General features: G+C 37.3%; 1 protein-coding gene across 1 annotated transcript in view; it reads right to left on the minus strand.

The window, feature by feature from the left end:
- Positions 1 to 8,406: 8,406 nt before the first annotated feature.
- WIF1 (Wnt inhibitory factor 1) overlaps positions 8,407 to 13,035 on the minus strand; it is a 47,346-nt gene continuing 42,717 nt past the window's right edge. The window contains exons 8-10 of the mRNA XM_026700057.2: positions 11,452 to 11,547; positions 10,494 to 10,589; positions 8,407 to 9,197 (exon numbers count right to left, since the gene is read on the minus strand). Of these exons, the coding sequence (XP_026555842.1) occupies positions 9,076 to 9,197; positions 10,494 to 10,589; positions 11,452 to 11,547 (314 nt within the window). The 3' untranslated portion in view covers positions 8,407 to 9,075. The remainder of the gene's footprint in view (positions 9,198 to 10,493; positions 10,590 to 11,451; positions 11,548 to 13,035) is intronic.

Consider the following 13,035-nt stretch of genomic DNA (forward strand, 5'->3'; position numbering starts at 1 on the left):
CAATGTTATGGGAATAGAAGCTCAATGCAGGACACACAAGAAAACTTCAAGGAGGGTCTGAATTAGTATGCTTGTATTGAAAGGGGTTGGCTGTCCTTAAGAATTTCACAGCCCTTCTTTTCAAGTCTTGGAACTGCCTTGCCCCTTTCATATGCCGGCAGAGTGAGCTAATTCCTAAAACACACTACTTTCCAAAATGCAGTGCCTTCCAGATGGTTTTTACCATCTCTCATTATTGCCAGACAGCATGGTTGAGGGTGTGGAGAGATATATTCCACATATCTTTGAAGGATCCCATAGTGAAGAAGATTGTGCTGCAAACATACCACTCAGGCAATTAGGCGGCAAGTTTTCTTTTTCAGGTGCTATAAAAAAAGAAGGGTTGCTCCCTTCTTTGCCTACCTCCCTACTCCCCACAGGCATCATAAGAAAGTACAGAACACCATCTCAAGTCACCTTGTGTTTTCTTTACTACTTACAATGAAAATTTCAAATTTAAATTATCCTGCTTTTTTCACATAATATTATAGAGGAAAGGTCAAAGTTCAACACTTTCTGTTTACAATCCTCCTGTACTAAATAGTAATGAAGAACATAATCAAAATATTCGTTGTGTGGTACCATTCATCACAAATTATTTGTGCCCACATTGTGGTGAATTGTTAAAATCAAAGATTAGATCATCTTTATCAATGAAGAATACAAATACTACTTCAGAATTCAGTTTCCTTCCTTTTATTATTACTTGTCTAAATGGTAAAGATAAATAACTTGTGATCCTCTAGATTTGGTTGGATTCCGATTTCAGCCATCCATAGTCAGCATGACTAGTGATCAAAGATGCTCTGAGTTGTAATCTAACTACAATTGGACCTTGTGTTCAATTCTTGGTATTCATGGTATTTCCAGGTAGGTAGTTATTTAGATATATCTTTTGTACTGATGAATAGATAATATTTAATGAGATTCTTAATAGATCAGAAGAGAGATAATATTTAATGAGATCCTGCCAGTAAAGCATAATGAGATCTTTCACCTTGGTGCAGAAATTATTGACATCCCAGTGGGCCGTGAGAAAGCCGAGACTCAGTGGGCTGGACCAAGAAAGCGGCTGCCAGAGGCTCAACTTTGCAGATCCTGCACTGGCAGCAGGCAGAGGCAGAGGGACGGGAGGAAGGAAGGTGATCTGGACATGCTGTACAGTCCATGGGAAAAACAAGAGTCAGTGGGCCAGTGTGGGTTGCTGGCCATGGGAGGCTCATCTTTGCTCAGTGGCACTGGCAGCAGATGGAGGCAGAGGTGCATGGGGAAGGCAGGTGATACTGATGCGCCACCCAGGTCAAAGGCAAGCTGAGAGACAGTGGGATGGAACAGGTGGGAGGACATAGGAGATTCGTCATTGCATCTCTTAGCTTGCCTGTGCCCTGTGTGGTATGTCGGAATCGCCTGCCTTCCCTCCTGTACCTTTGCTTGTCTGCTGCCAGTGCCACCATGCAAAGATGAACCTCCTGCAGCCGGCCGCTTGCTTCAGCTTACCAACTGTCAGCTTTCCTGCAGCATGTTCAGCATGCCTGGATGACACGCCTCCCTTCGCACCTCTGCCCCTCTCTGCTGCTTGGACCAGTAATCAACTCACATGCGCTGCATGGGCTGCGCAGCCCCAGAATGTAATGACCAAGGGGCTGGTAGGCTACAGATGCTGCTGGACATCATTGGCCCTGCATACTTGCCAGATTACAGAATAGTTTTTTTTCTGAAACCAAATTGTTTATTAGAGAGTAGATTGTTTGTCTCTAAGTGGAGGATAATGGATTGGTTAATAATTGATTCCATGACTTTACACGTGATGCAGCATAAAGAGATTGGTCTGTAATTTTAAACTAGGCTGGGGTCTCCCTTTTTGAAGATGGGGATGACTGTGTCTTTTGACAATTGTTTTGGCAAGGAGCTAGTCCTGAAAGCATTGAAATGAATGCATTGAAAGCATTTAGTATGAGTTTGTAGCACCAAGGGGTCAATGTACTGAAAAAGTTTGGGAACCACTGAACTAGAGCATACAAAACATTTGCTAGACCAATACTCAAATACAGCTCATCAGTCTGGAACCCACATTACTTATCTGATATTAGCACAGTTGAGAAAGTCCAGAAATATTTCACAAGAAGAGTTCTCCACTCCTCTATTCGTTGTAGAATACCTTATGCCATCAGACTTGAAATTCTAGACCTAGAAAACCTAGAAGTATGCCGCCTTCAGTCCGATCTAAGTATAGTATATAAAATCACACATTGCACCTGTCAATGAATACTTCAGCTTCAACCAAAACAATACAAGAGCAAACAATAGATACAAACTCAAGGTTAATCGTACCAAACTTGATTGCAGGAAATACAACTTCAGCAACAGAGTGGTCAATGTCTGGAATACTCTACCTGACTCTGTGGTTTCTTCCCCAAACCCCCAAAACTTTAACCTTAGACTGTCTACTATTGACCTTACCCCTTTCCTAAGGTCTGTACGGGGTGTGCATAAGTGCACCAATGTGCCTACTGTCCCTGTCCTATTGTTTCTTTTTATTTTTCTTATATGTATGCATTTCATGTATTCATAACTATGTTTATACCTATACCTATTATCTTGGAAGCGATTGACAAATCAAATCAACCAATCAATCAATAATAAATAAATAACAAATCACAAACTTCTCAGGACCACATTACAGCAATGACAGCATCAGATTAAAATGTTGAAAATTATAGGCTATACCTATCATATGTTATTATGCTATTTTGTTCGAATGCTAAAATTATTCAAAATGTATGTTGTATTATTTTTCTTTGAGGTCTAGCCATCACACTCTAACCATAGTTAAGTAATTTACTGTGCAACTAAATTAAGTAATTTACTGTGCCTTTCAGCTTTCAGTTAGATAAAAGAGATCCCAGAACAAGCTGCCAAAAAATAAACAAACAAAAACCCAACATTTTTTTCCAGCATAGATTTTGGCAAACAGTAGAGTCCAGCTTAGCAGAGAGGTGAGGAGGGATCACATAGCTTTCTTTGATACACCCAATAGGAAAAAGTACCCAATAGGAAAAAGGTTGGCATATTTGTGACCATTGTGTCTCCTTCATCACTCCAGGTCTTTAACAGATCATTTTGGATACTGGACATTGTGAGGATTTGCTTATTGTGTTTGGGATATACTCATTCAGTGCTAGCAAAAAGTTTTGCATGGTTTTCTACAATAATTTCCATTGAACCTTACCTGAGCAGGCCAGGATGGTGAATGAATTATAGCTTTCAACTGATATTTATGCTCCCACCATATTTTCCTCTCCTTAACCAGAGTTATGTGATTAAATCTGAAAGCACAAGAGCCTTAGGCAAGTAGATTAACTGGGGATCTATTAACTTAGACTTTCTGCAGCCTGTTTCTAGCCTCTATTTCTTACAGCACAATTTGACACCAAAGAACTGTCTAAAATGTTACTACTACCAGGAAAGCATAAAAGTGGAAAAAATATACCAAACAGAGACTGGATTTTGAAGAAAACTAGCCAAGGCTTCTGGGAAAAAAAAATCAAGCTATTATATATGTTTTCTTTAGTTATTCATGGGACCTATATTTGTAGCTTATTTTCCTTCATGAATCCTGAAAGATATTCCTTGAAAGATGTATATTCCTTTATAGCCAGTTGCTTTTCCAAAGAGATTCAAAACAACAAAATTCTCTCGCACTCATTTCTTGCTATTTAACTTCAAGGAGAGGTAAATTGTGTTTGATAATGGGTTTATCTAATTAGAAGTAGGTATATATAGAACAATTCAATTTGTGCTGCCTGTGACCTAGCTGTGATCTCTAGAATTGGATTGATAGAAGTGCCTATTACACTGTCTATTATTAAGGTTAAATGTATCTCACTGATTGCTATGCAATGGATGGGAAGAGCATCATCATATTCTTCAACTCAAAATGTTTTGGATCAACAGTATTCTTAAAAGTGAATTATTATATATCTGGATAACTATTAGATTAGTATACTAGACTATAGCAATAGCAATAGCACTGAGACTTATACACTGCTTCACAGTGCTTTTATAGTCCTTTCTAAGCAGTTTTACAGAGTCAGCATATTGCCCCCAACAATCTGGGTCCTCATTTTACTGACCTCGGAAGGATGGAAGGCTGAATCAACCTTGAGCCTGATGAGATTTGATCCGCCAAATTGCAGGCAGCCAGCAGTCAACAGAAGTACCCGGCAGTACTGCTTTCTAACTACTGCACCACCACGGCTCATAGTTAACAATATGAGTAAGAAGAGACCCAGTTTGGTGTAATGGTTAAGGCATCAGACTAGAAACCATGAGACCGTAAGCTCTAGTCCTACCTTGGGCATAAACTCAGTTGGGTGATCTTGGGTCAGTCACACTGACTCAGCCATAGAAAGGAGACAATGACAAACCACTTTTGAAAACTTGCCAAGAAAACTGCAAGTACTTGTCTCAACATTCACCAGAAATCAACACTTACTGGGAGACACCAGTAAATAAACAACAAATAATTAAAGATAAAGAGGTTGATGTCCCCATTCATTTCCATGTTACATTTTGCTATTCCCTATTCTCACATGTCTTTTTTGCATTTAGTCATCTCTTTGCCTTTAATTACTTACCATTTGCCATTCCTAATTAAAATAAAAGTGGAATACCACATAAAGAATTAATACTCTTATTTCAAGAACAAGAGCAATCAAAAATAAATGACATGATGGCTCCAATTAATGTTTCTATTAGGATAATGAGCTTTCATATATCTTTTGTAATTTCAAATATATCTGTAAAAGATTTGAACAAGTAGATGAATTACAAACTTAAATTTCAGTCTTTTCCTTTTGTTAAATAGAATATTTCAAGTTGTTTATGAAGTGAACAAATGTGTAACTACTTAATAAATCATCATCTGCCTAGTTCTTTGTATTTTCTGAGCTTAATGGATGACTTTCTTTGATTTAGTTGTTTGTTTTCTGATTGTTGCCAGAGGAATTGATTGATCCTTTTTGGGTGGAACAGAGCCATCTGAATGATCAAAAGCAGCTTCAGCCTAAATACTAAGAAACAAACTGTTTTCTCTTTGTTCCTAAAATCCTCAAGATATTGTGCAGTCCTAACACAGTTCTTCTCCTTTTATCTGTGGGTGGGCTCAAGATATTACAACAGGTTTTTATGGGAAGAAAACATGGGGGAGGGGGGCAATAGAGAGCAAATAAATTTGTTATTTGTTATTCCAATATTTACTTTAGTTTGCTTACAGAAATGCGCTATATCCTTTTTCTCCCCTAAGATGAGCTTTGATATTAAGGCGGGTTTTTTTTTAACAAAATTTAATCAAACCAAACATCTGGGGTGTTGGCTATTCCTGACACTTTAGTATCAGCAGCAAATTTGATGAATTCCCCTACTATTCCCTCATCTAAGTCATTTTTGATAAAAGAGTTTGGTTTTGAACAAACGTGTTAGTTTTACCAGAGCAACTATCTTGAAAATCCATTAAGACAAAAATTTGGAATTTGGCAGGATAATTTACCAATCAATACCAATCTACCAATCAATTATTTCTCTGATGTCCTGTAGGTAACTGCAAGTTATTTAATAGTTTTAAATAATCTAGTCTGGTCTAGTGGTTAAGGCATCAGGCTAGAAACCAAGAAACTGTAAGCTCTAGTTGTGCCTTGGGCATGAAAATCAGCCGAATCACTTTGGGCTAGTCACTCTCAGCCCAATTCACCTCACATACTTAGTTTTGATGAAGACAGGAGGAAGAAATATTAAGTATAATTATCCGCCTTGAGTTACTTATTAAAAAAGTAAATGCAGGACAAAACAATCTAAAAATGTGCCTCTAATCAAACTTTGTATAAAAATAATGATTTAATTAAAAATTACTGCTTATCGAAATTTTATGAACTACTCTTTAGAAATAAGCCTGACTGAACTTGGTGGAAATTACTGTATTTCTAAGCAAGTATGTAAGTATTACTTTGTTTCATTTTTATTTTTCATCAGAAGTTTATTCCACTGAGCTTATGAGTTTATTCCCATAAATAAAATACATTTCATTGTATCATTACTCTGGATTAAATAATTAAAACATCCAACTGAACAATAGAAGCAGGATGCATTAATGCCTTTAATCATGTTAAATTTTTATACATCTCTTGAAATTATTAATAAAGAAATAACTTTTTAAAAAGCCAAGTTGGCAGTGTATCAGTTATAAAAAAGAACAAAGCGCAAAATAAATGTCATTGATGACTACGATTCAGAGCCTAATAAAGCACAAAACACAAAGCACTGGCACAGGAACTAAGTTTTTTCTCTAAGATGTCTCATCCAATTCTATGGAAATACAGCAATAGTCATGTTTGGTTTCATTAATGTTAAATATTCAACTATTAATAAGGCCTACTATGTTTGATGATATAATATTAAATGCATTCAATTGATTTTGGGAAAATTATAACACTGAAACTCAGTTCAAATATGCATAATCAGAGTTTGAAGGGCTGTGCAGTGGAATACTATTTAGTAGAAGTACCAGATCTAGGCTTTTAAAATATAGATAACCACTATATAGATAACCACTAGATAGGAGCAAAGAGTTACAACTTTCTATACTTCCTGTCTAGTGGGCATTTGAATTATTGCAACCAGTTCTAATAGCCCTATATCTAATTACCTTCTCCTGCATCAAAAGCCATAAGCGTCTTGGCTGATATTCAGCTATTTTTAAATTTTCCCATAATGCTCCTGCCATAACATTGTTTCAGTGAATCATGGGAACTTCAATTAGTGCCTTTCAGGCAAAAAAAGTATTGAAAGAGCAGACATTTGTTATAACCCTTCCCGATGCACTGGGCCCCAAAATAGCTGTCTATAATCTATTTTTTTCTGGCATGCCTGTTATATTGAGAATGCTTTCCATTTGTTTCTAATTTAAACACAAAGTTGTTCGTCTATAAGGAATGCATGCAATAATACTTCTAAAACAAATGAATTGTAATTTAATTCTGTATTCAATCTTTTTATTTCTAACATACTTTTGAGCCATTGACATCATAATAGTAGACCACATTAACAGAAACACATGTTGCAGGAAGATGACAATAAATTAATAGATTTTAAATTGAAGATGTGCTACATTGAAAGTTAATGATTCATTTGTATTTATACTGCCCACCAAAAATAGGATACAAATTGATAGCCTTATTATTTCTCTAACGTTTCAATATTATTGTAAGTACTTCATCACTTTGCTTAGATAGTTCAGAGCAAGTTAGTTACATAGTGACCTGATTCATACCTTTTGCTCTCATTTAGCTATGATTTATTGAATAGACATGGTTAAAAAAAAAGTTTAGAGACCACAATTGCAGGGCACCCAATATGTAAGCCAAATCCAGATGAGTGATTGTGATCCAATGAGCAAACCAAACATTAGATCTCCTTGAAAGCCTTGAGTACTAGCTCAGGCTCTGAGTAGCAGACATTTAAATACTTATATTGTACTCCAAGTAGGACAACCTGTGTAGACAGCCAGCAAACTACAGCTGTCTAGAAAGCAGCAGCTAGGCGGTTCAAAGGTCAGTTGTGCCACTGTGGGGCAATATTATTGAGTTCAATAATGCTTACTATTAAATAAGTATATAGAGGATTGTTGCCTTATTATGCAAATAATTTCTCTCTCAAGGACAGCCCTCCTTTTTGCAAAAAAAAGTACAATAGATTTAAAACAGGGGTGTATCGGGACTTTCCCCCCCCCCCCTTCACAAAACTGGGCGTGGGTGTGGCCAGAGCGTGATGCATCCAGCCCACAGGCTGGGAGTTTGACAGCCCTGATTTAAAACATGTACTAGCTCTTTAGAGAGTCAGGCCCTTATGTGGGCCCTTACATTCTTGCAGACTATCTCAGTCAATTTTCTATTGACGTTTTTGGTTCCCAAGCAGTTCAAAAGAGACAGATGATAGGAAGAAAGGATAAAAGAAGACACTGGATCATTGCCTTAGGGTTGTCTCCTTGCAGCTGTCACAGTAAATAAAGCTTTAGAAAATGGGGTGTGTGTGTGTGTGTCTTGAATTCCAGGGTGGGCAATCTGTAGTCCATTGAAAACCTTACATCCTTCCACCAAGATTTAATGATTTAATTAATGTTCTTATGAAGTCGTAACAGTTTATGTGTGGGTTCTGATTATACATAATGTCTCTCTAGTAGGATGGGTAATTTGTTTTCTTATTTTCATGTGACTTTTAAAAATGTTCGTTATAAAGCTCTGTTCCTTTTCAAAATATACTTTAGGAAATGTCTGCCTAGCCCCAGTTTCATGAATTGTTACATTTCAAAACAAACAAAATAAAGCAGTGTCTTTATTTAATATATAACCATAAGTACAAAAATGTTTATTACATAATACTTGTTTTGTTTATGATATATTATATTGCTACAAGCCAATACAAAGAATGAGTTCATAATTCCATTTTATTTCCAATATATTATATTGCTTCAATACCACAGCCCTCTTGCAATTCATATAGAGCACACTGTAGAAACAGAAGTTGATTTTAAGTTAAAAAAATATTAAACAAACTACAAGAAAGCCCTTCAATCTGAAACAGAAATCAAACTTAAATTTCTATTTCTTCTACTTGTTTAAACTAGGTTGATTAAAGAAAAACTACATGTTCTAGACTGTCATTTAAAAATTCACCCTTATGAATACTGAGGAATTTCTGAGCATGTGCGTATATCACCCCCATCCCCCACATTATTTCAATAAAGAACTGAAATATAATAAAAAAAGAAACCATCAAAGCACTGAAAACAAGCCTATATAAATGTGTTAAAGAAACAAAAGTTTCAAAGTATAATAAGTATTAGCTCTGGAATTTATAATGAAGCTAATAAAATTCAGGCCAGTAATCTTAAAACATTATGAACAGAATTTTTAATATTGAACACATGAAGGGTTAATGAAGGCTAGAATGTTGTATAATGTAAAACATTTCAGATGTTGGAGTTCACCAGATATAATTGGATTCAGGAACTGCTTGGCTCTGTTCAGCCTGTTTAGGTGAAGGTGTCTGCTGCCTGTGCTTGGTGCCTGTTGGCCTCAGGGCATTAAGAAGATTGGCTCCATACCCTAAAAAAATAAGCCAGTTCAAAACTAAAGAACTACTACCAAAGGAAACCTCTTGTTGTCACTGTTAATATTTCACATGCAAAAGTATTCTACCTTTGAAATCAAGTTCCCAGGTGCAACAATGTCTTTAATGTTAGTAAAGCTGTATCACTTCTATTTCACTAATAATATTACTTTTCTATGATTTTAATGGATGTATCATGTTACATCTTTCTCCTCTACAGTTCAGAAAACCAATTCATGTCATCATTTTCTTAGCGCTTAACATATTATTCCATCATAAATATGTAAGTTTAACAGCCTAAAGTAGCACAATATTTCACTGTTTCTGCAACAATATTGTATAATAGAATCCAGCCATTCAATGGTCCATGATATCTCATTTCCATATCTTCCTAATTCAGTGGTTCTGGTAGAATTTTTTTTTCCTGTTTTATTTTTTGTGCTTGAACATGCTAACACCTTTTCTATGCCTTTACAAAAACACACTTTTAGATGAGGTCACCATTAGTATTCGTTTGTGTGTGTGTGTGTGTGTGAGTATGTGTGTACGCATGCATGTGGAGGGACAGGGGTGGGAGAGAGAGAGGGAGAGAAAATGGAAATAGGTGGTAGACTGTAAAAATTGTGAAACAATGGTTGTAAAATTTGAGAGAATGTTTTACAGTGAGGTTATTCATGACCACGCTCTAGTTCTTCCAAGTAAGAGCGTAAAATGATGTATGACTATTGGCCCAGGCTGATTCACAACTGAGGAAATGTACTAGTTCAATAGTTTGCATTTGGGGAGCAAATTTAGGTAGCTGTGAGGTAATGGATAAGGCAGGAACCCAGGAGAATGTGAGTTCTAGTTCTGCCTTGGGTACAAAGCAAATTGGGTGACCTTGGTCAGGTCACTTCTCTCAGCTTTTAAAAGGGAGGCAATTGGTAACTATTGTGGGGGGAACATGCCACAAAAACTAAAGGGACTTGTTCAGACAGTCTCTGAGAATTAGATATGATGGAATGGAAGAAAAAAAAGTACTTACACTGTCAAAGCAACAGCCATTATTTTAAAATGTGGCCCTGTGGCATTGCTGAAAAACGTTGCTTGGAACCCAGTTGTTTAGAAACGATAACTGATAACTTATCGCCATCAGTTGTTCTAGACTTGCATATTTAATGGTCAATAGTTATCTTGCATGCTAGGATTTCAGCTGAAGATTACATCCTTCAGATAAGATTACATTGTCATTATATCACCCAAAATCATTATAACACTCTTACATACAAACATATGTAAAAACCGGGACTTACTTTTATTACAGTTCCTTCCATGCCATCCATCTTGACATTGACATACATTTGGCTCAATACAGATTCCATACAATCCACAGCTAGGTTCACAGACAGCTACAATGGGATATATGAATATAAAATATCTTTCTTCACAAGAACCTTATATTGTACATTTCTTATTAGTATGATGTGAAGACAATGCCTCTCTGAATCTGCCACTCTTCCCTTTTCTTCTAGCCATCAAGATATCTAAACCAAGTAACAGTTCCCAAATTCAGAAAATCTAGTCTGGCAAGATTTACTGACCTTCCACCATGTCGCTCTTGAAAGAAAATTTTTGAGATATATAGTAGGTAGTCCTTGTTTAGCAACTGCCTCATTTAGCAATTGTTTGCAGTTATGAGGGTGATGAAAAAGTACCTTTATGACTAAACCATTCATTTATGACCGTTGCAGGTCAATAAAGGAAAGAAAACTGAAGTAAGATCATAAGTACAGTCATGGTTTTACTTTGTGATCTCTTCACTTAATGACCAAGTTGCTGATTCCAATTGTAGTTGCTAAACAAGGCCTGCCTGTATTCCATTCAAAGACTTTGCCTTTGTGTTGAAGGAGTTAATGAAATACTAATCTATGTTTTAGTATATTGCTCTGGTTATAAATGTGCCCTATTACAAGTAATGTCTTCCCAGTTGGTCACATTTGCAACCGGATTCATTCTGTTTATAGTTATGATTCTCCAATTAATGGCAATTTGATTTCTATGAATGTAACTATGTTTTGCTTTACTATCTGTAAGATATATTGTACTTTGATAACATCAATTTTATAATTATTTAATTTTATTATGATTTTATTTGCGGTTTCAGAATATGTTGTCTTGTGTTTTATTTGATCAATGATTGCAATAAAGCTTTTTGATTGACTGGTTAACTAAATCTTCTATTAATACTTCTTAAAAAGTTCTCCTACTTACGTTTTGAACAAAGGTCTCCCTGGTAACCTTTGGAGCACTTGCATTTATTTTTACCAGTACATTTACCTCCATTTCGACATGGCTGATGGCATTTGCCTAGGAATAGAAAACATGACACTAGTGCCTGGCTTTATTTAAATTAAATCTAATCAAATGAGACTTTCACATAATGCTTTTTGTAGTGTAATCTAAGTTGCTATGGATGCATATGAAAATAGGAATTCATAAGATTGCTGCTACAGGTAGTCCTTGACTTATGATCACAATTGAGACTGGAATATCAGTGGAAGAATGAAGCAGTCATTAAGCAAGATGCCCACATGACCAATTCACTCAAAGTTAAACAGATGGAGCAACAAGGCTACCTGCCGGGAGGGAATCTGTGGGACTGAGATTCCCTTCTGGCAAGTGGCCCTTTTGCTCTCCTTTCCCCTCTGAGTGTGATGGCTTCTCCGGATGTCAGCTCAAACAATGAGGAAGAGCGGCTCTTGGGCTTCAGAGAAGGGTTTGGAGGAATGCCAGGGAGTTGCCAAGAGGCCAAGCACATTTGAAGGATCATTGGAGAAGTGCCCAGACAAACACCCAGCTGGAGAAGAAAAAGGAGAGCTCAGGAGTTGCACAGCTGCAGCCAGCCAGTGGGGATGAGGAGTAATTGTCCCCTCTACTGATCCATGGATAAGCAGGGCAAAACAGAGGCAGGCTTAATAGAAGTTGGTGAGGTAATTTGCAAGGAGGCAGGCTCATCCCTTCGAATGTCGAGTATACCATGGGTGTCAACCTCGATTGTGTTACATGACGTATCACAGTCTTTTGGGCTCTTGCAGAGCCAGAGTGAGCGTGGCCTGCACATGATGCATCGGGCCCCTGGGCCGCCAGTTTGACAGGCCTGAGTTATACCAGTCAGCACCTATTTAGTTGGACGATTGGAGCAGGGGGTTGTTGGAAACAATAGTCGGTTCTCCTGCCATGTGCATGCTTCATTTTTGTCACTTCAGTTTCCTTGACTCTGGATTGTGCTGTTCTTGCTTATGTATTTGGATCTTGGACTTGTTTGCAGATTTTGGACTCCTACCTTGGATTTTGGAGTGGACTTGGCCTGTAGATTTTGTAGAATTTGCTTTTGGATTTGGTAATCTTGTACCCTGACTGAGCAGTGTTGGACTCAATAGGACCTTGCATTACATTCAAGGGGGGATCTGGGGATTAACATTAAAGGCTTGGACTATCAATAAAGTTCATAAAACCTCTGTGCATGTTGTGCATGTGGACTGAAACAGGACACTGAGATTCCTTCGTTGCAGGCAGCCCTTTCATTCCCCTTTCAGCTCCGAGAGTCCTCCCAGCAGAAAAGCTCTTTCATCCACACCCTAGAGATGAGATGGAGTCCTTTTGGCAGATGGCAGCATCTTACAAGCTTCACTGTCAGCTTCCCATTGACTTCTGGGGAGGCTGGCAGAGAAGATTGAAAATGGTGATCACACGATTGTGGGACACTTGGCAACTCGTCGTAAGTGTGAACAGGTTGCCGAGCACCCAGATTGTGATCATGTTACTGTAAGGGTGACATTGCAATAGATGTTCCAC

Source organism: Pseudonaja textilis, chromosome 5, assembly GCF_049901715.1.
Source record: "Pseudonaja textilis isolate UNSWEBS1 chromosome 5, rPseTex1.2, whole genome shotgun sequence".
Taxonomy (NCBI): Eukaryota; Metazoa; Chordata; class Lepidosauria; order Squamata; family Elapidae; genus Pseudonaja; species Pseudonaja textilis.